This window comes from Odontesthes bonariensis, chromosome 20, assembly GCF_027942865.1.
Source record: "Odontesthes bonariensis isolate fOdoBon6 chromosome 20, fOdoBon6.hap1, whole genome shotgun sequence".
In the NCBI taxonomy this organism is placed as follows: Eukaryota; Metazoa; Chordata; class Actinopteri; order Atheriniformes; family Atherinopsidae; genus Odontesthes; species Odontesthes bonariensis.
The window spans coordinates 33,592,467-33,619,853 of record NC_134525.1 but is presented as its reverse complement, the minus strand read 5'-3'; the positions used below and the strand labels follow the sequence as shown (position 1 = coordinate 33,619,853).

At 43.2% G+C, this 27,387-nt stretch overlaps 1 protein-coding gene across 1 annotated transcript; it reads left to right on the top strand.

Moving 5' to 3' along the window:
* The first annotated feature begins 2,256 nt into the window (after positions 1-2,256).
* On the top strand, positions 2,257-24,456 carry LOC142370003 (uncharacterized). Its single transcript, XM_075452418.1, has 9 exons — positions 2,257-3,019; positions 21,242-21,439; positions 21,980-22,270; positions 22,366-22,443; positions 22,525-22,593; positions 22,729-23,069; positions 23,253-23,322; positions 23,367-23,640; positions 23,724-24,456. The coding sequence occupies exons 1-9, from the start codon at positions 2,257-2,259 to the stop codon at positions 24,307-24,309; spliced, it is 2,670 nt and encodes an 889-aa protein (XP_075308533.1). The 3' UTR covers positions 24,310-24,456.
* Positions 24,457-27,387: the final 2,931 nt, after the last annotated feature.

The window sequence follows — 27,387 nt, the reverse complement described above, 5'->3', positions numbered from 1 at the left end:
TTTACACAGAAATAATCTGTTTGAAGAGTTTCAGTCAGGATTCAGAGTGCATCATAGCACAGAAACAGCACTGCTGAAAGTTACCAATGATCTCCTCTTAGCCTCTGATAGCGGACTTGTGTCTGTGCTTGTCCTGTTGGATCTCAGTGCTGCATTTGATACGGTCGATCACAGTATCTTATTACACAGACTTGAACATGTTATTGGGATTAAAGGAACTGCATTAGGCTGGTTTAAGTCATATTTATCTGATAGATTTCAGTTTGTAATTGTAAATGAAGAATCTTCCTCACACACCAGAGTAAGTCATGGAGTTCCTCAGGGTTCTGTGCTTGGACCGATTCTTTTCACTTTATACATGCTTCCATTAGGTAACGTTATTAGACAGCATGGCATAAATTTCCATTGCTATGCTGATGATACTCAGCTGTACTTATCTATGAAACCAGATGAACCCAATAGGTTGGTCAGACTACAAGCATGTCTTAAAGACATAAAGACCTGGATGACTCAGAAATGTCTGCTTCTAAATTCAGACAAAACTGAAGTCTTTATCTTTGGACCTGAGCGCTTCAGGGAGAAACTGTCTAGCTATATAGTTACTCTAGATGGTATTTCATTGGCTTCTAGTTCTACAGTGAGGAACCTTGGAGTTATTTTTGACCAGAACTTATCATTTGACTCGCATATAAAACAGGTTTCTAGGACTGCCTTCTTTCATCTTCGTAATATTGTTAAAATCAGGAACATCTTGTCTCAGAGTGATGCAGAAAAACTAATTCATGCATTTGTTACTTCAAGATTGGACTACTGTAATTCTTTATTATTGGGCTGTCCCACATATTCTCTGAAAAGCCTCCAGCTGATCCAAAATGCTGCAGCCAGAGTTCTGAATAGAACTAGCAGGAGAGATCATATTTCTCCAGTTTTAGCTTCTCTTCATTGGCTCCCTGTTAAATTCAGAATAGAATTTAAGATTCTTCTCCTTACATATAAAGCTCTTAATGACCGAGCTCCATCATATCTTAAAGATCTCATTGTAAGATATTTTCCTAACAGAGCACTTTGTTCCCAAACTGCAGGTTTACTTGAGGTTCCCAGAGTTTCTAAAAGTAGAATGGGAGGCAGAGCGTTCATTTATCAGGCCCCTCTCTGTGGAACCAGCTGCCAGTTTGGGAGGCAGAGCCTTCAGTTATCAGGCCCCTCTCTTGTGGCATAAGCTGCCAGTAAATGTCCGGGAAGCAGACACCCTTTCCACTTTTAAGACCAGGCTTAAAACTTTCCTTTTTGATAAAGCTTATAGTTAGGGATGGCTCAGGTGATCCTGAAACATCCCATAGTTAAGCTGCTATAGGCCCAGACTGCTGGGGGGCCTCATCTGTCACACCTTTCCTCACTTTACTCTCTTTATGTATATGTGACATTATTGTGGTCATTAACTCGTGTTTCCCTGTTCCAACAGATATCCTTTGAATGGTGTTACGGTGTTTGTTGTCCCCTCTTTTCTGTCTTCTCAAACCCCAGCTGGTGGAGGCGGATGGCCACCCTTCCTGGTTCTGGTTCTGCCAGAGGTTTCTTCCTGTTCAAAGGGAGTCGTTTCTCTCCACAGTCGCCTCAGGCACGCTCAGGACGGGAGATTGGACCGAAAAAGAAAAAGTTTTCAGTGCAATCTGTTGGTTTTCTTAGCTAGGAAATTGTTTTTGAATTGGCTCTATATGAACGAAATTAATTATTTTATGAATAATTATGATTACAATTAATTGAATTCCAATTGGCTTAAATTGGACTTATTATCTAAGTGCCTTGAGATGACATTTGTTGTATTTGGCGCTATATAAATAAAAATGAATTGAATTGAATTGAATTGTTTCATGAGCACCTGAGCCATCTCTAACTATAAGCTTTGAAAAAAAAGAAAAGTTTTAAGCCTAATCTTAAAGATAGAGGGTCTCTGCTTCCTGAACCTATCTATCTATCTATCTATCTATCTATCTATCTATCTATCTATCTATCTATCTATCTATCTATCTATCTATCTATCTATCTATCTATCTATCTATCTATCTATCTTTTCTCAGAGTGCATGCTGGGAGTTTGTAAAAGGAAAGTGTGGTGAGTTTGCTGAAAGTTTGTGAGTTTTTTCTGACTCATTTTCTCACTGTGTGATTATGATGTAATTCGTGTGGTTATTTTGAGGTAGGTTTTGGTGTGTTTTGGTGTAGTTTGGCGGAGGGTTAGCCGTGTTTCACGGCGGGGATGGCGTCTTCGGAGACACTTTCCCTTTCAATCCGCCATGGGGTGCGGGTTCAGCCCGACCCGTTAGTACCTGTGGAGGAGGTTCTCCTGGCTGTTGGAGACCAGGTGGGACATGCAAACCTGTCCTACGCCTCCAGGATGAACAGAGAGGTTGTGGTGTTTGTTAAAGAAGAGCGTTTGGTGGCTGATTTGTTGGCGAGCGGAGTGACTTTGAACGGTATGTACCTGCAGGTTTCCCCACTCGCCGTGCCTTCCACCCGAGTCACCGTCTCCGGTGTTCCCCCGTTTATTCCCAACGAGGCGCTGGAGCGAGAGCTGCAGCGCTTCGGGAAGATGGCGAGTGGTTTCAAGACAGTAGGCCTGGGTTGTAAGAGCGACAAACTGAGACACGTCCAGTCGTTCAGGAGACAGTGTTTCATGTTCCTGAACTGTCCGTCACAAACGGTGGACGTGTCATTCAGAGTGAGACACGGAGAGGGACTCTACATGGTGTACGCCAGCACGGGGAACATGAAATGTTTTGAGTGTGGAGATGTGGGGCACAAGTGGGTCGCTTGTCCTCACAGACCCGCGAATGAGCACGCTCGTGGCGACGTGATGTCGGTTGGCGAGGCGGCGGCTACTGCCCCCGCGCCCGCGCCCGCGCCCGCGCCCACCCCCACAGCCGCCCCCACTGCGATCGAGACCGATTCAGGAGAGGGCTCCAGCGGGCAGACACAGGGGCAGGCAGGGGGACAAGGACAAGGAGCTAAGACAGCAGCTGGTGACAGTTTGGCTCAGTGGTTAATTTGAGCCGGATCCTGCCGGAACAGGATCCGGGACCTCTTCATTTTGGCCACCCTGTGTTCCAGCACCTATTTGGGCAGATCCGGTACCTCTCACAAAAAAAAAAAAAAATGGTTAAAATGAAATAAAATATGCAGATATAAATTTACAGAACAAATCCCAAGAATTTCATGTTGTTTATTAAGATTAAGATTTGAAAGAGTCGGAGATCTGTGTTGACGCACAGAAAAGCTGGGCCAACGAACAAAGTGCTTTCACTTTTGAAATTCGCCACATCGAGGAGCACGTTAGCCTAGCAAGCCAGACCCGTGACGCTGGATAGCAGTGTGGGCGGGATAAACGGTTGTCTGTCACAGAGCTATAGAGTAATACAGAGTTGCGACACGCTTTGAAGTCGCCGCTAGGGCTGTCACGTGGTTCATGTAAGCCTCCGGAGTTCCAAACATCACAGCGCTGTCAGTCAGTTTGAACGCGTCTTAGCGTAACGGAGCACAAAAACGATAACTTTAACATTTACGACGCAATTTTCGGTAAATATTGACCCATAATGTCCATTGATCACTTCACCGATCACCGACTTGTCAACATTTTTTCTTTTTTGGAGCGGCAGAGACACATTTATCACCATTTTAAATTGTAGAAGGGTATAGAGAATCAAAATCGTCTTTTTCACGTTTTTGGTGTTAGTTCTGAGTCTCCCCGCTGTGGGGAGTACACACGAAGTGCCAGCAAGCAGGGCTGGACTGACAGTCGGGCATACCGGGCATTTTCCCGGTGGGCCGACGCCCCTCGAGGGCCGGTGATGTAGTTTTTTTTTTGTTTTTTTTTGATTAATGTGAAAAAAAAAAAAAAAAAAAGTGACCGGCGGGCGGCCCACAATTTCATGTTGACGGGGCTAGTCCAATGAAATCTCTCAGCACCTCTTTGGCCCGCCCCTCCCCTCACCGTTGACACAGGTCATCAGGCCTACCATTTGAGCTGAACGGACTAGGAGAGAACAGTCAAAAACCGAAATGGATAAACAACAGAAACGAAAGGGTGGTGCACAGAAGCTGCGAAATAAAAGGCTAAAAAGTCTACAAGCAGCAAAATGTGCGAAGCTTACTGACATGTTTGCAAGTGCTTCCACCACGACCACAGCACCGGGTGCAGGCCATCAAGTGCAGGGCCAGGGCCGTCAACATCATCAGCAGCCCCCAGTGCACGAGTGTCTCCGTAGAACAGTGTAGGCCAAACACAGAGGAAGAAGCTATCGAGGTGGATTCAGAGGTGGAGGAGGAGACAGACGTGACCCAAGGACAGATTGAGGAGGTCAGAATAGCCAGCCCGGTAAGAAGTAGGCTAATGTTAGGCGAAATGTTAGCAGAATGACGACATGTTTTTATAATGGGAGGGCTCTCCGTGTGCGTGGACACTTAAATGAGGTATTTATAGATAAACGACTGGTAGGCTACATCTTCACTACATCAGTATGGGGGGAATTGATCATGCTGAAATGATTTCTTATTTTATCCAGTCAGGCTGGAACACGAATAAAAAGCCTAGCCTGTTTTTTTGCACAACCTTGTTGGTTAGGAGGTGGTCACCGACTGTGGTGTGTGTGTGTGTGTGTGTGTGTGTGTGTGTGTCTGCGCGTGCGCGTTTTTGTCACAGAGATCATTCAGAGTCTTTATTTTCAACTAATACTATGAGTAGATTTACTTTATTTGAAGGTGTAAAAGTGACATGCGCCTGTCATTAGCATTACAGTACTTAAACCATCATTAATGTAGGCAAGGCTATAACGTATCTAGTGCCATTCCATTTTGTAGGCTTATGTAAAGTTGACTGGTGTGCAGATATTGCAAATACCCAATGACATCAGTCATAGATATCAAGTGTGTCATTAATGTTTATGACACTCTCATGTAGACACCAAAGTGTTCAGTGTTATTTTAGCTTGTTATAACTATATTGTTTGCAGGTGTTACAGGTTACAGTTGCCCATATAATATTAGTGAAACATTGCTTTGCTGAAATGGATTGATAGGTAACCGGAGAAATACGAAATTAATATTCCTGCCCCGGTCATTTTCGGTCATTTTCAACCCTCCGCTACATCAAACACAGACTGAGGAGTTGCCTTTCTGCCAGCAAACTGGAAGCCTTTATGTTGATGGCCACCGAGAAGGATGTTCTTGTGTCCCTTGATACTGACACAGTGATTGACAGAGTGGCAGAGAAGAGCAATTTAATGAAAAAACTGCTTTTGTAAGGTGAGGAGATTTATTTAAATGAATACATTTGTGTTAGGATTTAATTGCATTTTTCACAGAAAGTGATGAGATTACTTGTGTGATCGTATAAATATTCATGGTGGGCCGCCATGGCCAAAAAATGCCCGGGCCATGTTTTGGTCCCAGTCCAGCCCTGCCAGCAAGTGTCAGAACCTCTGTTTCAAGTACTCCCCTTTTTTGAATATCCCCCAGAAAAAGTGCCAGCAATCCCCCCCACCCAAATCCACAGCCACCCCGTTTCAGACACTCCCCTTCGGCGAGAAACAGAAACTGGTGCGCCTTCCAAGGCTGTGAAAGCGGACTACGATCGTTACATATTCTTCCCCCGGAAAGCAATGTTCGCGATCAATGGCTTTTATTTATTTTTAACAGCATCCCCAGTACATACAACCGCCGACTTTTCCTTTGCTCTGCGCATTTCACGGAGTACAGTTTCACAAACCTTGCACGATTCTGAGCAGGCTTCAGTCGGAATTTAATGCTCAGTAGAGGGTCAGTGCCGACAGGGACAGACACAGACTGCAGCGAGCTGTGCGCTCCGCTGAGAAGCTGATCGGCTGCAGCCTCCCATCTATCCATGACCTGCACGTCTCCAGGACTATGGGGCGAGCAGGTCGGATCACAGCTGACCCTTCTCTATTTGCACCACTCCCCTGGGCAGGAGGCTTCGGTCCATTCGGACCAGAACCTTCCGTCACAAAAACAGTTTTTTCCCCCTTGCAGTTGGACTTATGAACACTTCATAATCACCTCATAACCTGCCCCAGTCACTTTACCATCATTAAACGGTATGGCAATAAAACGAATTCTGATTCTGATGAGCTTTCTTTTCAGTCAGTGTATTACTCTATAGCTCTGTTTTCAGTGAGAGCAAGGGCAGCCAATCAAGCAACGGCAACCAAATAGCGCCAACACCTACCTGCATTTCATAATGAGGTTGCCAGATAAGCTCTGAAATGACGCCAATAAGGGCAAATGACGCATTCTAAACCCAGCATAGTAACAGCTGTTTCAGAGAGCCTTTTAGGGAGGTTCTGAGCCATTACAGACCCAACCAATTTTTTTTGGGCTACATATCACATCACAGAACAAGGATTAATGCCCCATTCAACCATTCTCTATCACCTTAGAGGGTACCCCTGCATGCTAGCAGGGGGCAGCTACCTTGTCCTCCTTTATACTGAATCATGCCAGTGGTCCAGCTTACCTTCAGATCTACATCCTCCAACAGAGCCTGATGTTACTGTCTGTTCTCAGGATCTACTCCTGTTGTCCCAAACACTCTAACTGTAGAAGATGTCATTCAGTCTCTGTTCTCTCTGGTGTCAGATGGACAATGAGCCCCCCCGCGACCCGACCGACGGATTCAGCCGGTATAATGGAATAAAATATGAATTTAACTTTTTTCTGGTTAAAACCATATTAATGACAAAATAAATGTGTCAGTTGTGAAAAAAATAAACAAAACAGATTTAAACCAAACATTTTATTATAAAATGTCATCATGGAAAATGTAAAACAAGCCTTAATAAAGAAGTTCTTTTACTGCTACTTATACTGTTGGATAGATTAATCTGCAACAATGAAATATATTTGATCAAATTCAAGGGTTTGGACATTGTAGAAATCTGCTGAAGCCCTAATAAGGGTTCATCCATGGCAGCATGACAGCAGCGACCGCCACATCTGCTGACCTCCCTGACAACAACAACAACAGAAAAATGAATAAATTCATTATCACAGCTGCAAAGTCATGCTGAAAAAAACTTACTTAATTAAAGACCAGTCAGCTAATGCCTCACTATGCCAAAAATTTTGTAATTTAATCAATTTACCGGAGAAAATACGTCAGAAATACCAAAAATTTATTAAATGTATTATTACTATAGGCCTATATAGTATTTTGGTAATGTTTTAAAATCTAACAATCAAAACAACTTTACATTATGTCACCTGACAATAAAAAGTTAACGGACTTTAGTGAAATGATCACGTTAATTACCTCACGTTAGCCTCCGTTACCAAGCTTTAAGCTAGGTACCTAAATCCATTACATTTTTAACATCAACATCGACATTTCATGCTTACCAAATGTAAAAATAACGATATCTAAGAGTATACTTCTGATAGATAATGCTTAAAAATGTAAAAAACGTTTAAAATGCTGTTATTTTATTAACTTACCAGTAATTGTTCTTGACGAGTAATTGAGGTTAACGGAGCTAAGGGCGTATTCACACCTACCTCGTTTGGTCCGAACCAAACGACCAAACGGACCAGATTTTTGTTGGTTCGGACCTTTTGGGATGGTCTGAATACAAACCACCGAACTCTGGTCCGGACCAAACAAGCGGACCAAGACCGAGCTGAAAGGTCGGACTCGGTCCGGATCAAACGAACCCTGGTGCGGATCTTTTGGAGGTGTGAAAGTAGACCGGACCTAATCCCAGACTTTTTGCTTTTTTGTACCTCGGGAGCATCCGTCGTTTGTCTGCTGCTAGGTAACAGAACAGAGCGTCGTTCTTCTAATAATTAGACCGGCTGTGGTAAAGCTAACGAAAGACCGAAAATAATATTTCTAGACCGAAAATGAGTAGGGGACAAACGTGGGCCGAAGAGGAGACCCACGCTCTTGTGGACGTTTGGGCAGATGCCCACATATCATATATGTTGATAAATTACTTGTACAGCAGCATAGTAATTACACAGTTGTGAAAATAGCAAAACGTTGAAAAAACATATAGTTTTGATTATATTAAAACTAAAAGCAATAACGGCACGGAAAGCGTCCATGACTACATTCACTTTTGAACATAGCACTTTGTGTTGCGCGTGTCGATTCTGACCAATAGCCGAACGACTTAGGGGCGCGTGGCTTTGTTGACATATTTTGGTCCGTTTACTGAAATGTACAGTCTGAAAGCGAACCGCACCAAAATGAAAAAAAAAAGGTTCGGACCAAAGCAAGTGAACTATCGGACTTTCCTGGTCTGAACATGCCCTAAGTCTCTTGTTTGGAAATCTGGCGTCTCCGTGACCCAATTGACTTCCGCATTCCTTTCTTTCTATGGGAGTCTATGGGAGTGTCGCCACTCTCTTTTTACACCACTCTGGTCGGTTAAGTTGCCTCTGCACTCAACGCCACACAATAGGATGGCGCAACAACCAATCAGAGCGATGAAGAAGGATTACGTAGTCAGTGCGACGGACCAACGGAGAAAAACTCCGAAAACGTCCTTTTAAAAAAAAAAAACTTAAGTGCAGTTATCTGTTCGTCTCGCAAAGAAAACTGTATATCTAAATTTTCTAGAGTCGAAAGACTGTTTGCTGGGCACAGCCACTGTTTACCTCTCTCTGGAACTACACACTGAAACGTCGCACCTCTGTCGTCACTAGGTAGCCCGGCCTCCGACCCTGCTCCTCACGATTTGATTGGCCTGATTAAGTTTCGATTTGCAGCCTCGCAAAACGACCACAAGTGACTAGACTAGCCCCGGAGCAAATTCAATTTGCGGTCACTAGTTCTCAAATGAACTTGATTTGCACTCCCAACCGTAGCTCTTTGCCCACATCCACCATGTCATCTTTACTCTTCTTAAATCTTGTTGGACCCCCCTGGCTAAATTCAATCCAGTCCCGTACGTGAGGTCCTGGGTGGCTAAAGGACATAACTGCCACAGAGACACGCAGTAAAAGCAGAAAACAAGAGGTAGAGGACAATCCGGACATGCTCGTGATGTGGGGTGTTGTAAACAACTAAATATGGTGAGCAAACATACTGTCTATTAATAGGCCGCTGTGCCAATCTTTGAATAATAAATATTTTTTTTACATGTTAGACCTGTTGAGAAATTAATTACTGGCTGTATACTGAAGTCCCACCTGTGGTGATGTGGGCATTTGCCTATGTTTTGCGTACTAGCCTAAAATAATTATAAATTATCGTCATAACATTTATACCATGGATATTATTTGAAACTTGGCTTGTAAGTGTTGTGGAGAAAATGAGTCGAATCACGCGTCGGTCAGCCGTCCATTGGGGAGTTTATTGAACAAACTGTCACAGCAAATATGCATACAGAATGTACAAAATGTCCGACGAGCCCATCTTGTGACACCCTTTTATACCGTTTTATCATAACAAGTGTACGTGGCCCTCTCTGGAGGCGCCTAGCTTTCGCAGTTTATCATAAACACACTCATTCTAACTATCAACAATATTCATCTGAACCAGTCAACAAGGCACAGGATGTAACTAGGCCAGATGTCAAGAGAATGTCATGACATTATTCTCCCACATAGTCCCCCCTGAAATCACTTATCAGTGATTTAATAAAGAAATAATCTAAAATCCCACATAGTTAGTTAATTAAGAATTAATTAACATAATCAACACTAAATTATCCTAATAATTCTACAATATCAATCAACGGGAACATTTATGAATAAATGAACACGATTATATATACGCACCCGAATCACATTAAATGATTAAAGGGATACAAGGTAGTTTAGCGGCAGTATAGCGATCTCTATTGGTCAAACTGAAATTCTACACTGTCGTAAAAATGCCCACCTGTACACACCCACTAACTAAACATCGTGGCGAATGCTGCCGTTGTGTTATTTAGTCAGTGCAGTTAGGTCATCTGATTCACAAGTGTAGACTGCCCACGTAAGATACTATAATCAGAGATTTTCTGAAGAGAGAACTCAAGATAATATGCTATAATCCTGTTGCTGGAGGAAGTGGCCGGGGACAGCTCGTCTGGGTTTCTCTGCTCAGGCTGCTGCCCCCGCGACCCGATCCCTGGACAAGCGGAAGATAATGGATGTATGGATGGACTGTTGCTGATCTTGAATGGGATTCTTCCCTCATCATGGTGTATTCGTGGAGTGATTCCTTTGTATTAGCAGACACTTACAAAAGTTACATCTTAGACAGATGCGCGCAAGCACTACCAACACACGCCGCAATAAACGCAAACTAGCTCTACACTATTCCGATTACAATCACAAATGAATCAATTTTCATTTGTAGATAACAATTCTTGTTCGGATCAAAACGCTATTCTTATTCTAATCAGGTCAGTCCGTGTATTTCTGAAGCTAGGCTACGTCTCGAACTCAGGAGGAATTAGAGCACCGTCATCACCTGTCTCTTTACGATCTAAAACGCAGATCACTATGGTAGATGAACAAGATCACGCTTGGAGAAATTTCACAAAGATGGGAAGTGCCAACATCGAACGTTTCATATTCAGTCTGTGAAAGGCAGATTATGAAACGCTTGGTGTTGGATCTTCAACGCAAGCGAACACATAGCTACAACTACAGCTAGCATACAGTACCTAGCTAATGCCGTAAACACAAACGACTCTTCTCGCGCATCACGACACTTCAGAAGCGGGTCGCTCCTGCCGAAGTTACATATGGGATTTTCAGCATACAGACCCCTGCTGGGAGCGAGACAGGCTTCATTCGCTTACTATTGACTTGTTTAGCCTTTGTTAAACTCCTGAAGGCTATAATTTTAGGTGAAAATGCTACCTAGTGCCCCTTTAAATGATTAAATTAAACGATATTGAATTCAACAACACTACAAGTTTTACATTGCCATCACACCTGTCCACTGTTCACAGTGCATAGGTGCGAAAAACCCACCGGCTGCTAGTTTCGTAACTCATGTTCTTTTCTTGGGAAAACTCATCTACGGCCCCACCCCACTTGGCGACCGACCACTTTACCAAAGGTCGCACTCCGAACAGTTGACTAACACAACTGGCAATGGACATATCAGTGATCAATTTTGATTGATAATACACATAGACTGAATACATCACCTTCAAATCAATTAATCACAGTTTTGTACCAAGTACAATACATAAAATTATGGATTATCACACAACAAAAGTAATAAAATGCAATGTAATGCAGCTCTTCCAGTCCCGTCCCATCTCCCGTACTCTGGTGTCGTCTGCTTCTGGCCGAACATCCGTCCGGCTGGGTCTGGAACTGCTAAGCTAACTCTGGGAGGAGAGGTCGCCAGTACGTCGCTCCCAATCAAAGAGATCTTCAGCATCTCTTCTCCCTAACAGACTATACTTGGTTCCACACCCGAGGAAAGAATCTTGTGAACCGTCCGTTGGTAACCTTCATTCGTTGACCAGCTCTTCCATGCGTTGGTCCTCAGACCTGGTCTCGCAAGGTCAGCTGCATCCTGGCTTCTTCCACTCTTTGTTTGAACATCACTTGCAGCAACCACCTTCTCAGAATGAGCCACGCCACAAAAGGCGGTGGTATAAATGTTAGCAGATACCTCTTCAAGACTAGCTCTAGTGTGTATTGCTGGCAAAGTTTGTGGCGTGGCATGGTCTGAGTGGGTGTGTATTGTTGCATCATACTCATCTGACCCAGGCTGGCTACTTCCCTGCGGGGTGGCTTCATCACGGGACCCTTCCGGTCTCTCCTGTATGCGGGATCCCGTCCCACATCTCCAGGCTTCGTTCTCCTGAGCCCATGCTGTCGGCCAACACCCACACCTGGATGCTCATAAGTGTCAGAAATCTTAACATCTTCCTTTTGTTCATCCTTTCCCTTGGACTTAACTCCGTCTGTGTCTTTAGTCCGAACCTTAGTGCAGTGATTCAAATGGTACCATGTGTTGCTACCTTCCATTTGAACTGCTGTTGACGTTGCTCGCCCCACTGTGTACGGTCCTTCTTGTCTTGGCTCAAGCCACTCTCTTCGGAACACTTCGATGTGCACCTGGTCGCCTGGCACCACTGGTCTCTCAACCAGCTGTTCGAGACTCAAGTCTCTGGACTCCTCCTGTAGATAGATTGTTCTGTGGATTGCAGTTAGTTGCTTCATGTAAGCTCTCCACTCTGTTTGCAACTGCTCCTTTAAAGGGCCCCCTCACCTGAGGTGCCGGCATGGGTCGACCCGTTAGCATTTTATGCGGTGTTAGTGCGTGACTCTATGAGTCTGCATACGAAAGCTCATTAGTGCAAGCAGCAAAGCATCTAGTTTGGTTTAGTTGAAGCACAGATTCAATTCAATTTCACTTTCCAGGTTCCTTTGATCCTCTCAACCATCCCTTGACTCTGTGGATGATAAACGGCCCCACAGCGCTGCTTGATTCGCAGCTGCTGCAGAATGCCTCTTGTACTTTTATAAACAAACACTTAACCATTATTTGAGCTAATCTCTGATGGAATGATAAACAGATGAATCAATTCTCGTACCAAAAAAATTTTTTACGACTATTTATCCAATATGTATGACCAATATCCTTGTGGTGGCGTGACCTCTGGCTCCAGTGACACCATTGGTGCCAAAACAGCAAGCTGGCACTTTGATGCTACTTTCGCTGCTTCATCAGCCGTGTTATTACCTTTACCGACCACTTCGTTACCTTTACGATTATATGACACTTTATCACTGCCAATTTTCAATTTTCATGACTGCAATCAGCTCCTTCATTTGGACCTCCTGTCGCCCTGGACTCCCGTCTGTCCTCCTGAACCCTCTCTGCTTCAAACTGCTTCAAACAAATAGCAAATATCATGAGCATATGCAGAATCTGTGTACACATTCGTAACCTTACCTTTCACCAGTCAACATGCTTCCGTTAATGCCTTCAGTTCAGCCAACTGTGCCGAACATGGCCGTTCACACTTCTCAGCTTCCACCGTCACAAAGTTTTCCACCGTCCTGTTTCACAACTGCAAAACCTCATGATTACCCAAATGATCTCACAACATGAACCATATACAACATAAGTGACATCAGCCTGCACAAGTGAAGTTGCTCCTAAGTCAGGTCTCAGTTTAATGTATCTCACAGCTTCTGACACACGCTCATGTGGTTCTCCTTCAAACTCACGTGGAATAACATCTGCAGGATCCGATGTAGTACACTTCTGTATTCTCACATCTGAACGTGTCAAAAGATGCACAACCTGCAACCATCCTGTCCGAGTCACAACATACCTACTCTGATTTATTAGTTCTGAAATCTTATGGTTTTTATTGGAGACATATACGAAAACTGGCTTCTCATATTTTAGTGTTGCCCGTTTTGGATGACTTTTGCTAATTTTGTTTCAAATTTCCAAAGGCTAACTTAGCCTCGGTTGTCCTCTCCAGTTGTGCTTTCAACCCTTGATCTTTGGATTTTTCATGATTCCTTCCAGAGGAAGCGCATTCTATTGCATAATCCTCCCAAAAGAAGATCATACTTGTTTTATTTTAATTTTATTAATTAATACATTTATTTATTTTGGACATGGCGCTTTACTTACCCTCCACATGGGATGGAGAGATATCAGTAATTCCCCATGGGATAAATAGATACTCTAACTTAGGCTATTAATGCCAAAATTTAAATTCGAAACTTTGTTTTGTTTAAATTTTGGAAATATTGTAATAGTGGCACATTTAAATTTTAAATTTAGAAAATTTGTTTTGTTTTGTAATAGTAATAGTGACCTATTTAAATTTAAGTTTTAGAAACTTAGTGATAGTGACACATTTAACTTAATGTTGATGTAAGTGTACTTCTTACCTCTATATGTCAATGCAAACAAATACTGGGATTCCTCTGCCAGAGGAACGCCTTGGACCTGCCGGGCCACTTGCTCCGCCCCGCAGGGACTGGCCACGGTCCTGCCGAACACTCGGGTTTCTCGGTGCTCTCGGACAGCTGTAAACAAAGTGTCCCCTCTCGCCACAGGCCCAACATGCTCCCGAGGACCTTCGTCCTCCAGGTGCACCTCTTCTTGACCTTTGACAGGGTCGACGATGGACTTGCCCCTGTGATGGCTGTTCAGCGGCCCCCGCTGTCATGGCCTCATTTCGTACTTCTTGCTTCGCTTGCAGTTCTTCTAACTGCAACCGTGCAAGTTCCCTTTGCATCTCCTCCTCCTGCTCCTTCCGTTTCAGTTCTTTTCTGTATTTGTTTACTGCATGCACCACGTGGTCGCGGAATTGCCCATGTGACATTGAATTCAACCCCACCACATCCTTCAGCCTCCCCTGAACTGGGGCAGGCAGAGCCTCTTTGATGAAAACTCTGAACACAGAGTTGAGCACTGGGTTTTGTTCAATGTCTTGTTCCAGTTCTTGTTTCCATTTCTTCAATTCTTGTGCAATGTACACAACCGGACTCTCTGTTCCTGACAGTGGCTCCCCCTTTAATGCTTCGAGGTCCACTCCCACAGGAAACTCAGCTCGTAACGCTCTCCAGAGTGCAGCTCGATATGCATTAAAATCAGTTCCATCAGCTCGGTGGCTTAACATCCAGTCATTCTCACTGTGTCTCAAAATGCCCTCCATGGTAGAAGTTCCAAAACACAGTGCCCACACTGCCTTAATGTGTCCCACAGACAACAGTTTATGCACAGTCTCTTGTTCAAAAGCTCTTATCCATTTGCTTGCACCTGTGTGAATGTCCGGCAATCGAGCAACCAGCCCCCCTAGGTCGAGCATCTGCCACGGCACATACTGTCCCTGCGTCATTTCTACCAAACTCGCTGCTGACGCTGTTGGACTCTTATGTTCTTCAGAAGATGCCTTTTGAACTGGTGGTGCCAGTTCTGGTGATCTTTGATATTGTGGGAGCTGTCCCCTTGCCTGATCTGAATTACAGACGGCGTCTGGCTCAGGAGCTCCATGACTGCTTGATGTAGCTATTTGTGGTTCTGGACGTTCATGAGATATTTTATGATTTTTTATTTCAGAATCTCCTTGTATGTTTACTGCTCCTGGCAGTGTTGGATATAGCTCTGCATTTTCAAAGAAATGTAAAACTTTTAATTCAAGCTCTCTTTTTTCCTGTCTCTTTTTGCTTTTGTCCTTTGGTTTGTAAGCTTTAATCCTTTGTTCCATAATCTTACAGGTAGTTACATTGAAAGTGCCACCTTTTGGCAAGGGTGAGAAATTATTTTTTGTTCGTTTTTCCCATTTTTGAGATATCTTTTTAATATCTTTGGAATGTTCAGGATGTTTGGCGCTGATGGTTATTGTTGGTGTTACATCCATTGTTTCACCTAGTTAGTTCCCTTCTTTTGACTTTTTCATTTACTTATTTATTGTCCCTAATTTTTTTTTTTTTAAAACAACTCTTGAAAGTCAATTTAAATTGAACTAACTCTAATCAATGCTCATTTAATGCTCGGCTAAATTTAGCTTAGATGCTGCTAATTATTGGATTGGATATTGTCAATGCTAATGTTAAGGTTAGCCTATGTTAGCTTTGAAAGCTTATGCTCTAGGTTGGTTTTTTGTTTAAATTAAACCAATGTTAATTCAATGTTAGGCTAATTTAGCTTTTTGACTTCTAGTTTGGAGTTAGGTTACTATTATTGCTAATGTTAATGTTTGCTAACCAATGCCAATTGATGTTAGCTTCCTAGCCGTTGCTAATAAATGCTAACTTATTGCTAATTAAGATTTAAACCAATATTTGCCTTATTGCTATTGCTACTCAATGCTAATTGTATTTCTGGTCAATGCTAATTATGGCTAACGAAATGCTAACAAATGCTAATAATTGCTAATCAATGCTACTTATTGCTAATCAATACTAGCTTTCTTGTTGACCGATGCTAATTGAATGCTAATTATGCTATTCAATGCTAATTATCGCTAATCAATGTTAGTGATTGCTAATCAACACTAATTATTGCTAATCAATACTAACTTTCTTGTTACCCAATGCTAATCACTGCTAAACAATGCTAATTATTGCTAATACTACCCAATGTTAATTTATTGGTAATTGAAAGCTCAGTTAATGCTTACTCTGTTTGAAGTGACTCAGGCTAAAGGCGTTGCCCCCCCCCTTTTGCTCACATCCGGATGCTTCCGATCCAAACCATACACAATATCTGTCCACCAATCCAGATGATACAATGCACGTCACAGCTACGTCAATTCTGATCAATGACATGAAAATATATTTTGACCAATGAAATCTGCACACACCTCTAAATCTACCTCCAATGTATGGCAAGCCTACAGTGCCACATTGCGCATCTAAGTATCACGTTAAGATTGCAATTCACCCGCTAAAAGCGCCCGTTTTCCCGAATTTTCGCCCGTTTTTTACGTCCGCAATGATGGTTCCGCCCGCTTTTTACGTCCGCAATGATGGTTCCTAGACAACGCGCGTCACGGACGCGCGTTGTCTAGGTAACGACGCGCGTAAAAAACGCGCGTATTGACCTGACAATACGCGCGTTCAAGACGTGCGTTTTCCTAATATGATAATAATGTCCTTCCTTCTTTTCCGACAGCCAATGCATTTGACGTGGTTACGGCCAATCGCTGATCAAGGCAGCCAGACCAAGATAGTTCAGCACAGATCTGCTTTGTGGAAAACTCTGCACAGCTCTCTGTGTGGCAATGTTGCCAAAGTTCACTGCATTGTCGTTTCACAAAGCTTTAATTTTAGGAATACAACTCCTACACATGCACTTCGCTGTTATTTTGAATCCATTTCCATGCATGTGTTCGTGTAAAAGTGTTTTCCATCGACATACATTGCCGACTAATGTTTTCTGCGTTATACTTGGTATCTGGAGTAGTTCCTCTCAACACAACGAAGTGGTAGTTCAGTGGTTACAGTGACTGCTTACCATACAAGTCTCTTGCGCCAGTGCAGGTTCGAATCTCCCAGTGGCAATTTTAAGTTTTCCCCTCATACTCTCTCTTGTCTCTAACCAAGCCCGTTTCTTAAGTTTTTTTCTTCTTTAGGCTATCCCTTGGCCGAAGGCCAGCGACCATGTTTCAACATAACAATAATAATAATAATAAATGTATTTATATAGCACCTTTCATACATAAAATGTAGCTCAAAGTGCTTAACAAAAAAGATCAATATAAAAAGTAAAACAATAAAGTAGCACAATAGAACATGTCACTCGGGGGGGGGGGGGGACAGAGCGAGGAGGAAACAGACACAAACCAAAGACAAAGCATAAAAAATAAAAATGAATTTACCAATAAAATATAGAAACATCAAATGCAATATACAAATAGTAATAATAATAATAATAAAATCCATAAAACTAGTGGAAAGCGAGGGTGTATAGATGTGTTTTTAGCTGCTTTTTGAAGTGTGTAATATCTGTTGACTGACGAATGTGCACTGGTAAAAAGTTCCAGATTTTTGGTGCATAAAAACAGAAAGCAGCTTCACCCGTCTTTTTATTTTTCATCCTAGGAACACTTAGTAAAGTAGCACCTGATGATCTCAGAGCTCGACCCGGAACATACTCCGTGAGTAGTTCTGAAATGTACGGAGGTGCTAATCTATTCAGAGATTTAAAAACCAATAAGAGAATTTTAAAATCTATTCTAAAAGAAACAGGGAGCCAGTGTAGTGAAGCTAGAACAGGTGTGATGTGTTGCCTCTTAAAATAGCACCTTCGAATCCCGTGTGAACTCTTGCTTTCATGAGTTATGTTATCTCTAATCAATCTGGAGCAGTTGCTCCATACATTTCAATTATGCACCCCCCCATCAAATTAAGCTTTATCTAGTTTTTATGTGGTATTGGACAAAAATGAATTCTTTTTCATATCCATCTGTTCCTGTTAACGGGCCTAACTATTCTATAAGGAGTAGCCACACTGAACTTACCATTATCCAGGAGATGTTCCAGCTTGACTATTATGTTTTATTCAGCTTCAAATGAATTCAATGTCCATCAGAAAACATGTAAAATTACCAATGACTAAACTAACAATATAGCCTGTGTTTATGTGTACATGCAGTTCATAATGCTGAAGGAACTGAACCAGGAAAAATATATTTATTTATATTTACAATTTTAACAGTCTTTCTCACTCCCTTCGCCCCACCTTCTGAGCTGCATGTAGAACAGCACTCATTTGTGTGAGGTGATAGCTTAATGTAGTATAGTAGATTTGAATCCCTTTAATGATCCCAAAGGAAACGAAGGTAACTAGCAGCCTACACATAATACACATTTCAAGACTATCAAATGCACTTAAAACCTGTATAAAGGCAGATGGAATAGACGATATACTCCAAACATGTCACTAACCTGTATATTAACTGACTTGTTTTCGCCTACGAGTCAGAACAACTCTGGATTCTGATAGTGTTGTTCTCTCTTGCAAGATATTATTAAAAGCATCTTATCTCCTCAGAAAATAACTGACTCTGTGCCTTACTAAAATTTCCACAACACATGTATGAAAGCCTTTTTCCTTTTTTTTAAACAAAGTATGTTGTAAAAGTATGTTTTGTTTCAGTTGAGCTGCCTTGTTGCCTACTCTGCCAGTAGCCTACTCGTTATGTGGTGCCATCTGCAGACTGAAAGAATTGTAGACTGAAAGAACATTCCTGTGATGTGGTAAAGAAAAAGTTTCAATCCACAAAAGTACAAAAAGACAGCAACATGGTGAACATTGTAAAAAAAAAAGCCAAATTATGTTTAGCAGAGAAAGAGTGAGAGAACACAAGCTGGGGTTCGAACTTACACTGATCTAAGCAAGTGTTCATCATTGCACTACTAACACTTTTAATCAGAAATTTTCCTGTTACATTGTTGGCCTTCTTTATTTTAAAATACAGACAAATGCATTGTTGAAATGAAAAGGGAGCCTAAATGAGCATTGTTTGAACACTGCCACAGCATAGCCTACAGAACACACTGTAAACACTCAAGTTGTCTTGATCATTAAATACATAAATCATTTGCCACTGTTGACACAACTCCTATGTTTATTGTTACAGTAGGCCTAGCAAAACAACTGTAAACAGGTATTTCCAATACCTTGCTCTTATATTTCCACATGTTCCATATTTAATGTATTTAATGAAAGTATTGCACTTTTTTTTATCATTCATAAACAGTTTTTGATAATTATCGACATGTTTTGCAACGTCTTCGTTCCATTGGGGCAATGGACAGTAAAACTGTTGTCTTACTGAAGGCTCTGCCGTAAAACTGATTGTGTTGCGCCATCTACAGATCAAAATAGCTGTCAGCATTGCTGCACATTCCTGTGAAATTGTAGCCAAAATAACAGCGACATGGTAAAGGAATTAAAAAAATAGAAAACGGTAAAATGTTCATTGGAAGGGAGACAGACAGTGAGTATGTGGGGTAGAGACAACTTTGCCACTGTGAGATTCAAAAACTCAAATCGAGGGGAAAACTGAATTCGCCACCGCGGGATTCGAACCTGACTGCCGCAAGAGACTGTTCCGTCAATTTCGCCAAAGTAAAGGCTGAGTTATACTTCTTTTAACTGCCCTTGCGCTTTCTTCTTGCGCGTATGTTAATGGCTCGAGACGTTTATACTTCATTTAGCTTTGTCGGCGCTTGCGTGTGCTGCGTGGCGATTCACTGCCAGGAGAGTAGGTGGAGTAGCGGGTTTTTTAAATGACAAGCCTACTACGATGAAAGGAAATTCACCGCCAGGACCTCTTCGAGTGATTCATGCTTCTTCTTCTTGTAAATAGCTGGTATTTTGTCAGATTTTCAACACCTTGGGGGTCTAAACGACTACTTTCTCGCCTGAAAATGTTTCAAATGTTGCTAAAGTTATATATTTACAGAGTTTATAGCTTAAGGGAAATCAGCTTTTCAGGCTGGCTGATTTCGGCTCGGGCAGGAGTGAAGTGCGCTGTGTGTAAACGCTCTGCATGCTGTCTGATCGATGAGTATGTCGTTTTCAAGTAGTAGGCTTGCGTCTTTTCTTGCGTGAAGTTTAGAAAATTGAGGTGACACACGCAAGCTCGCAATGGGGGGCTTGCAACCGCGCAAGGGCTTGCGTTTCTTCTTGCGTCTTGCTTTGCGTCTTGCGTTACCGACTATAAACCAGGCTTAAGCCCAAAGTAAGCCCAAAGTAAGCCCACAGTAGCCAATCACGTCTCACTTGAGCTTACTTTTGACCAATCACGTTTCCCCCTTTGGGCTTACTTGGGCTTACATTTGACCAATCAGCGTTCCTCCCTCCCCTTTCTTACTTTTGACCAATCACCGTTCGTCCCTCCTCTCCGGCGTACTTTGCCGCATTCTGTAGTCCGACAGTTCTCATCTTTCCATCTCTCGCTCAGGTAAGTCGTGTTTTATTCTGTTATTGACCGTAAACTTGTAAGCTTTTCTAGGGTAAATAAATAGCAAAGGGTGTCGCTAAACGTAGTATAAAATGCAAAATATAAAAAGTTAAAAATATCGCCTGATATGTGAGTGTGTGAATGATGAGCGAAGCCGCGCTGTTTTATGATAGTTGGAAAACGGATGAATGGATGGATGGATGAATGGATGGATGGATGGATGGATGGATGGATGGATAGATAGATGGAGTAGTGCCAGGAGACAGTTCTGTTTTTAAAAATGTAGCTCGATAGGTCAACAAACTAATAGAAGTAAAACGTAGCTGTCATGCTACCATACAACGCGAATAAGTGTTAGCATTACAGTTACAGAGTACAGCTAATAAACATCACAGCAATCATCCTAGACCTTGATGATGTTATGCTGCATGTATTAAAACCCATATGGACAGATATACTGTATGTATGTATTGAAAGTTAGCCTAATGACATTTTACATTGTTCTGAGGGGTTGGCGTGACGTCAATGTGGCGTTAATCCACGGATCTGATTTGCTGAATTTAGTTCTGATAGAAAGGAAAATAAATAACCTTAATAAATTCAGCCTGGGACAGAAGCTCTGGCTGCACCCCCTGCTATTTGTCACACCTCTGTGTTACAGCAGGTGCGAGGGTGTTGAATAGGGGCGTGGCATGTATGGGAAGCTCTGTGTGCAGCTGCTCTGTGTTTGTTTGTTTGTTTAATGAGTGAGGGGGGCAGCCTCTGTTACAGTTGAATTTACACATTTTTTCAAAATTTTCATTCACAGAATGTATGCGTATCCAGTTTTTCGCTGCCAGTCAGCCAGTTCAACCAGACTGCTCATGGTGCCGTCGGAGGAGGCAAAGAGCGTTGGCAGTGTCAGGTCTGGAAGAGCTAAACCAAAAGAGGAGGTGCTGGCAGAGGCCAGCAGCTTTGTCACTGGCCATGGTGGAGACCAAACTGATGACTTTTTAGTACTGGCTCACTGCCAGCTTCAGTTTGGTATGTACCAAGGCCAGAGATTTAGATGGCTCCTGGAGAACAGTCTTGGCTATGCAATATATTTATTGCATAGTATTTCAAATGAAAGAGCACAAGAAACCCCTCTTTCCCTAAATAAACAGCTGTTCCTGCAGTACACTTCCCAAGTCAGAGAGATGACAGAGGAGCTGGAGAAGTATAGGAAGAAGCAGGGTATGCAGGCAAGAGCACGGGAAACTGGAGACTCGGGCTGTTTGATGGTGGAGTTTGGAGGTTTTAAGGGCCGCTCCATGAAGGAGGTTTATGAGGACCAGAGCAGGGAGGCCCAGGCCCTCATTAAGTACCTGCTGAGAGCAGATGCCCGGCCCAACACCAACATGGCCGTGTTCAAGGCATATGTCTTGAAGAGACAGACACCTGCCTCCACTTCCTCTGCAGCTCCACCTGCAGCCTCCACTTCCCATGCACCACCTGCAGCCTCCACTTCCTCTGCAGCTCCACCTGCAGCCTCCACTTCCCCTGCACCACCTGCAGCCTCCACCTCCCCTGCACCACCTGCAGCCTCCACCTCCCCTGCACCACCTGCCGCCTCCACTTCCTCTGCACCACCTGCAGCCTCCACTTCCTCTGCACCACCTGCAGCCTCCACCTCCCCTGCACCACCTGCAGCCTCCACCTCCCCTGCACCACCTGCAGCCTCCACCTCCCCTGCACCTCCACCTGCAGCCTCCACCTCCTCTGGAATCCAAACTGGCCCATGGAAAACTGCCACTGTGAAAGCGCTGCTGGCACGGAGCAAACATTTGTCTCCCTCACAGCTGGCAAAAAAGCTGACATCACCAGCCAAACCCTGTGAGTAGCAGTTTGAATTTTCCCTCCATCAGTTCTACATGTGTAGCTTTAACATTTTACAGACTTGTAAAACACAGACCCTCCACTTTTTGCAGCTCCAGCACCACAGTGCCCCTTACCACCACCAAAAGCCCTGACCGGACACTTGGCCCAACGGCAGCTTTTCCCCTCTGGTAAGTACACACCATCCTGTGTACATTTGTCTCTGTGTGTTGTTAGCAGCAGGCCTGATGGTTTAAACATTTGTTCTCCAGGCACTTCTGAGGTTGATGATGAGGAACTGGTATTTGCTGCAGAGCAATGTGAAGCACAGCTAAATACAGGTGTGGCATATGACACACATATTGTGAGAAGGTTTAGTGACAACACTAAAAAGTATTATTTTGTGGAAAACATCTGTGTTTTAATATATTTTTCTTCACAATACAGAATTTCTGTTTTATGTGTTGTTTTTGTAGGTGAGTTGCTGGGAATGGAGTACTTGTACAGCCAGACCGGCAACACACTGACTCCTGTGCTCCAGAGCCCAGAGGAGGAGGACAGGCTGGTGGAGGCAGTCAGCGATGAGGACGTACGGGATGAGGGGTTTGAAGAGGAGACCTTCAACGACATCACCGTTCCTGAGCTCCACGAGGATGACCTCTCCCGTGATCTGGAGAACAGGCCCTCATCGCTGATGACGAGTCCTCAGGCCTCACCACCTCAGGCCCCTCCATCACCTGCTGACCTGCCGTCCACGTCACATGACGGGGGACAACATGCTGTCGCTGGCCCTTCAGCGCTTCCTGACACTTCTCAGGTAAGACACATTACTGGCTATTTCAATCTAATGACATTTTATTTCATATATATTACTATTAATCAATTCATTTATTGGGGAGCAGTCTTCGGACCAGATGGGATCGCTGGGTGGGACAAGGTCCAGGATCTGGCGAGTTACCTGGTGGGTCTCCGTGAGGCTTCTTACCTCACTGAACTGCAGGTGACCCAGGTCATCCAGCTGTGGACAGCTCTCCCTGAAGGCGACAAAGAGCGGGTCAACTACCAGCCTCGTCATCAGCCCAGACTGACAAGTGGCCGTTTTAAGGCTCCTAAGCGGTCTGGAGTCACGCCGGGTGTGGAGAGTGTCAAGCGCTGCTTGATTGGACATCCTGGGGGGCCAGCACAGTGGCCCAGCACCAGCCGCTTGGTGGAGGCAATGTGCACACGGCTGTGCACTTTGCACAAGACCACCACCAAGAAGGCTGGAGATGGACCAAGATACTCAGCGACTACCACCACATCCGGGACCTAGTGCTCAACAGTCCGCGGGTTCTGGCTGAGACCATGATCCAGCTCTTTGAGCTAAATCAGAGGACACTCATTCAATGGTAGGTCAGGCACATTATTCACCTCAAATTGACTGAAGAGTTCTCTAATGAATACATATCTAACAAAACTGGTCTTCTCTCAGGTTTCAACGACGACAGAAGAGCCAGGAGAAGAGTGTCCTTTCTCAGGGAATGACTGCAACCAACCCGATTCCTCTGGCACCCGACCAGCTTCCACCACCCAAGGAGAAGCTGGGGCTCCTTCCCTCCACATCTGGCCCCAGGCATGAGTTTGTCCTCCCTCCAAATCTGGAAGGACAGGCTCCTGTTCTGCGGCCAGGCCGACGGCCCGCTGCTGCCACCAGGGTGCAATCAATTTTACCCACCTCCACGGCACCAGACACTGCACAGCCCGTGCAGTTCATAATGCTGACAGCGCCTGGTGCCTCAACACCCAGTGCAGGCCCAGCTCCTCCTATTCTGCCCCCTGCTGCTCCTGTGTCCCGGTTCACAGAGAGGAACAGGCGCCGGCGGGCTCTTGAGGAGGAGAGTGGAGTCCAGAAAAGGAAATACGTCAGAGGAATGGGCTACAACACCTGCAGCCAGTGTGGGCACCCCAAAACAAAAGAGTTCGGGCACAGTCGTCACGGCAATAAGACATTTTGTTCACGTGCCTCGAACGGCAAAACTCTGGAAGAGTGGCTGGCAGAACAGAGGCCAGCAAAATAAATCTGTTTCTCTTGTAAATATTGTATATTGTGTGCTATAGTATGTATATATTTTTTCTGTACAGTTTTTTTTACTTAGTGTACAGTTGTTTTACTTGTGTGTATAGTTTCACTTCAAAGTGTGCCTTTTAACCGTGAGTCTGAAGGAGATTTCATTATCTTGTATAATGGCAATAAAGATTCTTTATTCTTCTTGATTCTTAAATATTTGTTGTTTTTACATTTTGTTCATCTACATTAGATCTGATTGTACCAAAATTTAAGACTCAGCCTGTACATCATCAAAAAAGCTCCATATTACTCCATATACCAGCTCCCACAGTCTTTGAAGACACTTTATTGTTATTATTATTATACAGAAACAGAAATAAACATGACAAGTCATTAGGGGGGGCATTTGATATTAAATCCAAAGCAATGTTCTTCATAATAAACACAAAATTATAAGTATGAATCAATACAATGACGTGACACTGCTAAGGTATCAGGCACACATTATCATTATGGCTATTGTTATTGTTATTATAACAACAATAAACAGATAAGCATTATTGGTCATTGGGGGCATTTAACCCTAAAGCTAAAGCCATGTTCTAAGTAATACACAAAATAAGTATTAATTAATACAATGATCAGAAGTCGCGATTGGATTTCTGATCGCGAGGACGCATCACAGCTCTGTCAGGCACATATCTGGCTCGAATCTAACTCGCGGCAGGTGATTCCATTGACATAAGATTCAAAATCTTCCATAATGCACAGAGATATCGTCTGAATATAGCTGCATGGAAAAATGTCTGATATTTCATTAATCTATATTTTCTGCGTCTTTTCACTTGCGCTGACGGGCTCAAAGATCGGCTCCCTTCCTATGCTAAGCAGTCACTCTAACCGCTGAGCCACCACTTTGTTGTGTTGAGAGGAACTACTCCCGGTAGCAAGTATAACGCAGAAAACATTAGTCGGCAATGTATGTCGATGGAAAACACTTTTACACGAACACATGCATGGAAATGGATTCAAAATAACAGCGAAGTGCATGTGTAGGAGTTGTATTCCTAAAATTAAAGCTTTGTGAAACGACAATGCAGTGAACTTTGGCAACATTGCCACACAGAGAGCTGTGCAGAGTTTTCCACAAAGCAGATCTGTGCTGAACTATCTTGGTCTGGCTGCCTTGATCAGCGATTGGCCGTAACCACGTCAAATGCATTGGCTGTCGGAAAAGAAGGAAGGACATTATTATCATATTAGGAAAACGCACGTCTTGAACGCGCGTATTGTCAGGTCAATACGCGCGTTTTTTACGCGCGTCGTTACCTAGACAACGCGCGTCCGCGACGCGCGTTGTCTAGGAACCATCATTGCGGACGTAAAAAGCGGGCGGAACCATCATTGCGGACGTAAAAAACGGGCGAAAATTCGGGAAAACGGGCGCTTTTAGCGGGTGAATTGCAATCTTAACGTGATACTTAGATGCGCAATGTGGCACTGTAGGCTTGCCATACCAATGAACCACGTCTGGGACACGTGACTTCTAACCAATCAAATATGAACACACCTCTAAGCCTGCCTCCAATGAACCACGTGAATTCTAACCAATAAAATATGAACACACCATTACGTCTACTTCCTAGGCTGTTATTAACTCCTCCCAAACATAACAATTGAACCACACCCCAACTCAAAATGGCGTTTGTCACACTTTTGTAACAAGTTAAGAAAGAGGAAGAAATACAATCTGTCCAGCAGTGGACAGGGAGAAATACCAATGGCACTATTCTTCACCTCAAAATGACGTTTGTTAAGAAAGAGAAAGAAATACAATTTAACACGCTGTGGACAAGGAAAATACAGACCAAAAGATACAGAAACAATGCATAAGCGAAAACTTTCTTTATCAGTAATGTCAACATTCACGTCAATGACGTGATGAATCAATGGCCTAAGGACAGAAACTCTCCCTTAGGAATTGCGAAACCAACATTTACTCGACTGATAACAACTCTGCAATTAGCACATTACCTAAGGAAAACTAATAATTATTACAGTTCAACCATAAAGTGTCCTGGAAAACAACAAGGAAAGAAAATGTGATCACACACGAACATTTGAAGCAGCAGAAAAATGTCAAGGACAAGCGGCGCACCTTCACACAGGCAGCGTGAACGCGCAGCACTCTCTGTCCCCCTGAAAGCCAAACACCTTCACTAGCCTGTTGAAACTAGAACTTTAGAAACTTAACACCAATCACAGCAGTATTCAATAATTCAATAGTAACAAGATGCACTCAACGAAAATACAGAATCTTAAAGAAATAAACACACAGCATTTAAAAATCACAGCTCTTCACTGTAACAACACCTTATTTCAACAAACTATCAATGCGGCAACTATAACAATGAAGCAAATTATAACCATGAAGCAAATCTGAGTGTCTCTGCACTCACTTAATTTTTATTTGGCCTAAGATTATAAGTAAGACGTTGTGTTAACTCTATGTGTTAACCCAAAATGACTAAAATACTCAAAAGTCAAGGGATGAGATGAGTTAGGTTAGAACCTTGGTTTATCACACAAAATAACTTTTTTCTTTTCTTCATTCTATATTCACATAAAACAGCAGGATTTCACACACATTGACAGACAAACGAAGACCGGTCACACACACTCACACCAAGTCAGTCGATCAAAGTTTTGTGTCAGTCACCGTTCAAATCTTCACAGTTTTAAATTATCAATTTCTTTCATTTAGACTTTTAATTTTTCAGGAGATGTTGGCGTCGGCAATATATGAAATACAAAATGTGTTTTCTCTACAAGCCTTGTGATATGGTTTCTTGACCAATGCAACAAACGCTGACGTGTACTTTATCAGCTGTGACCTCTTTAATATAATCTCCTGTGGCCAATTCATAAACGAATTTGAAATTTCTTCTAAAGAAAAATGTCTTTATACTGAGGTCTCACCCGATTCACAAATTGCCGGAGCCGGCGACTAGCCCTTCTTAATTACCACAAAAACAAAATACAACAACACAAGCAAGACCAGCTGCTCACAGCTGTCTGCTTTACAACT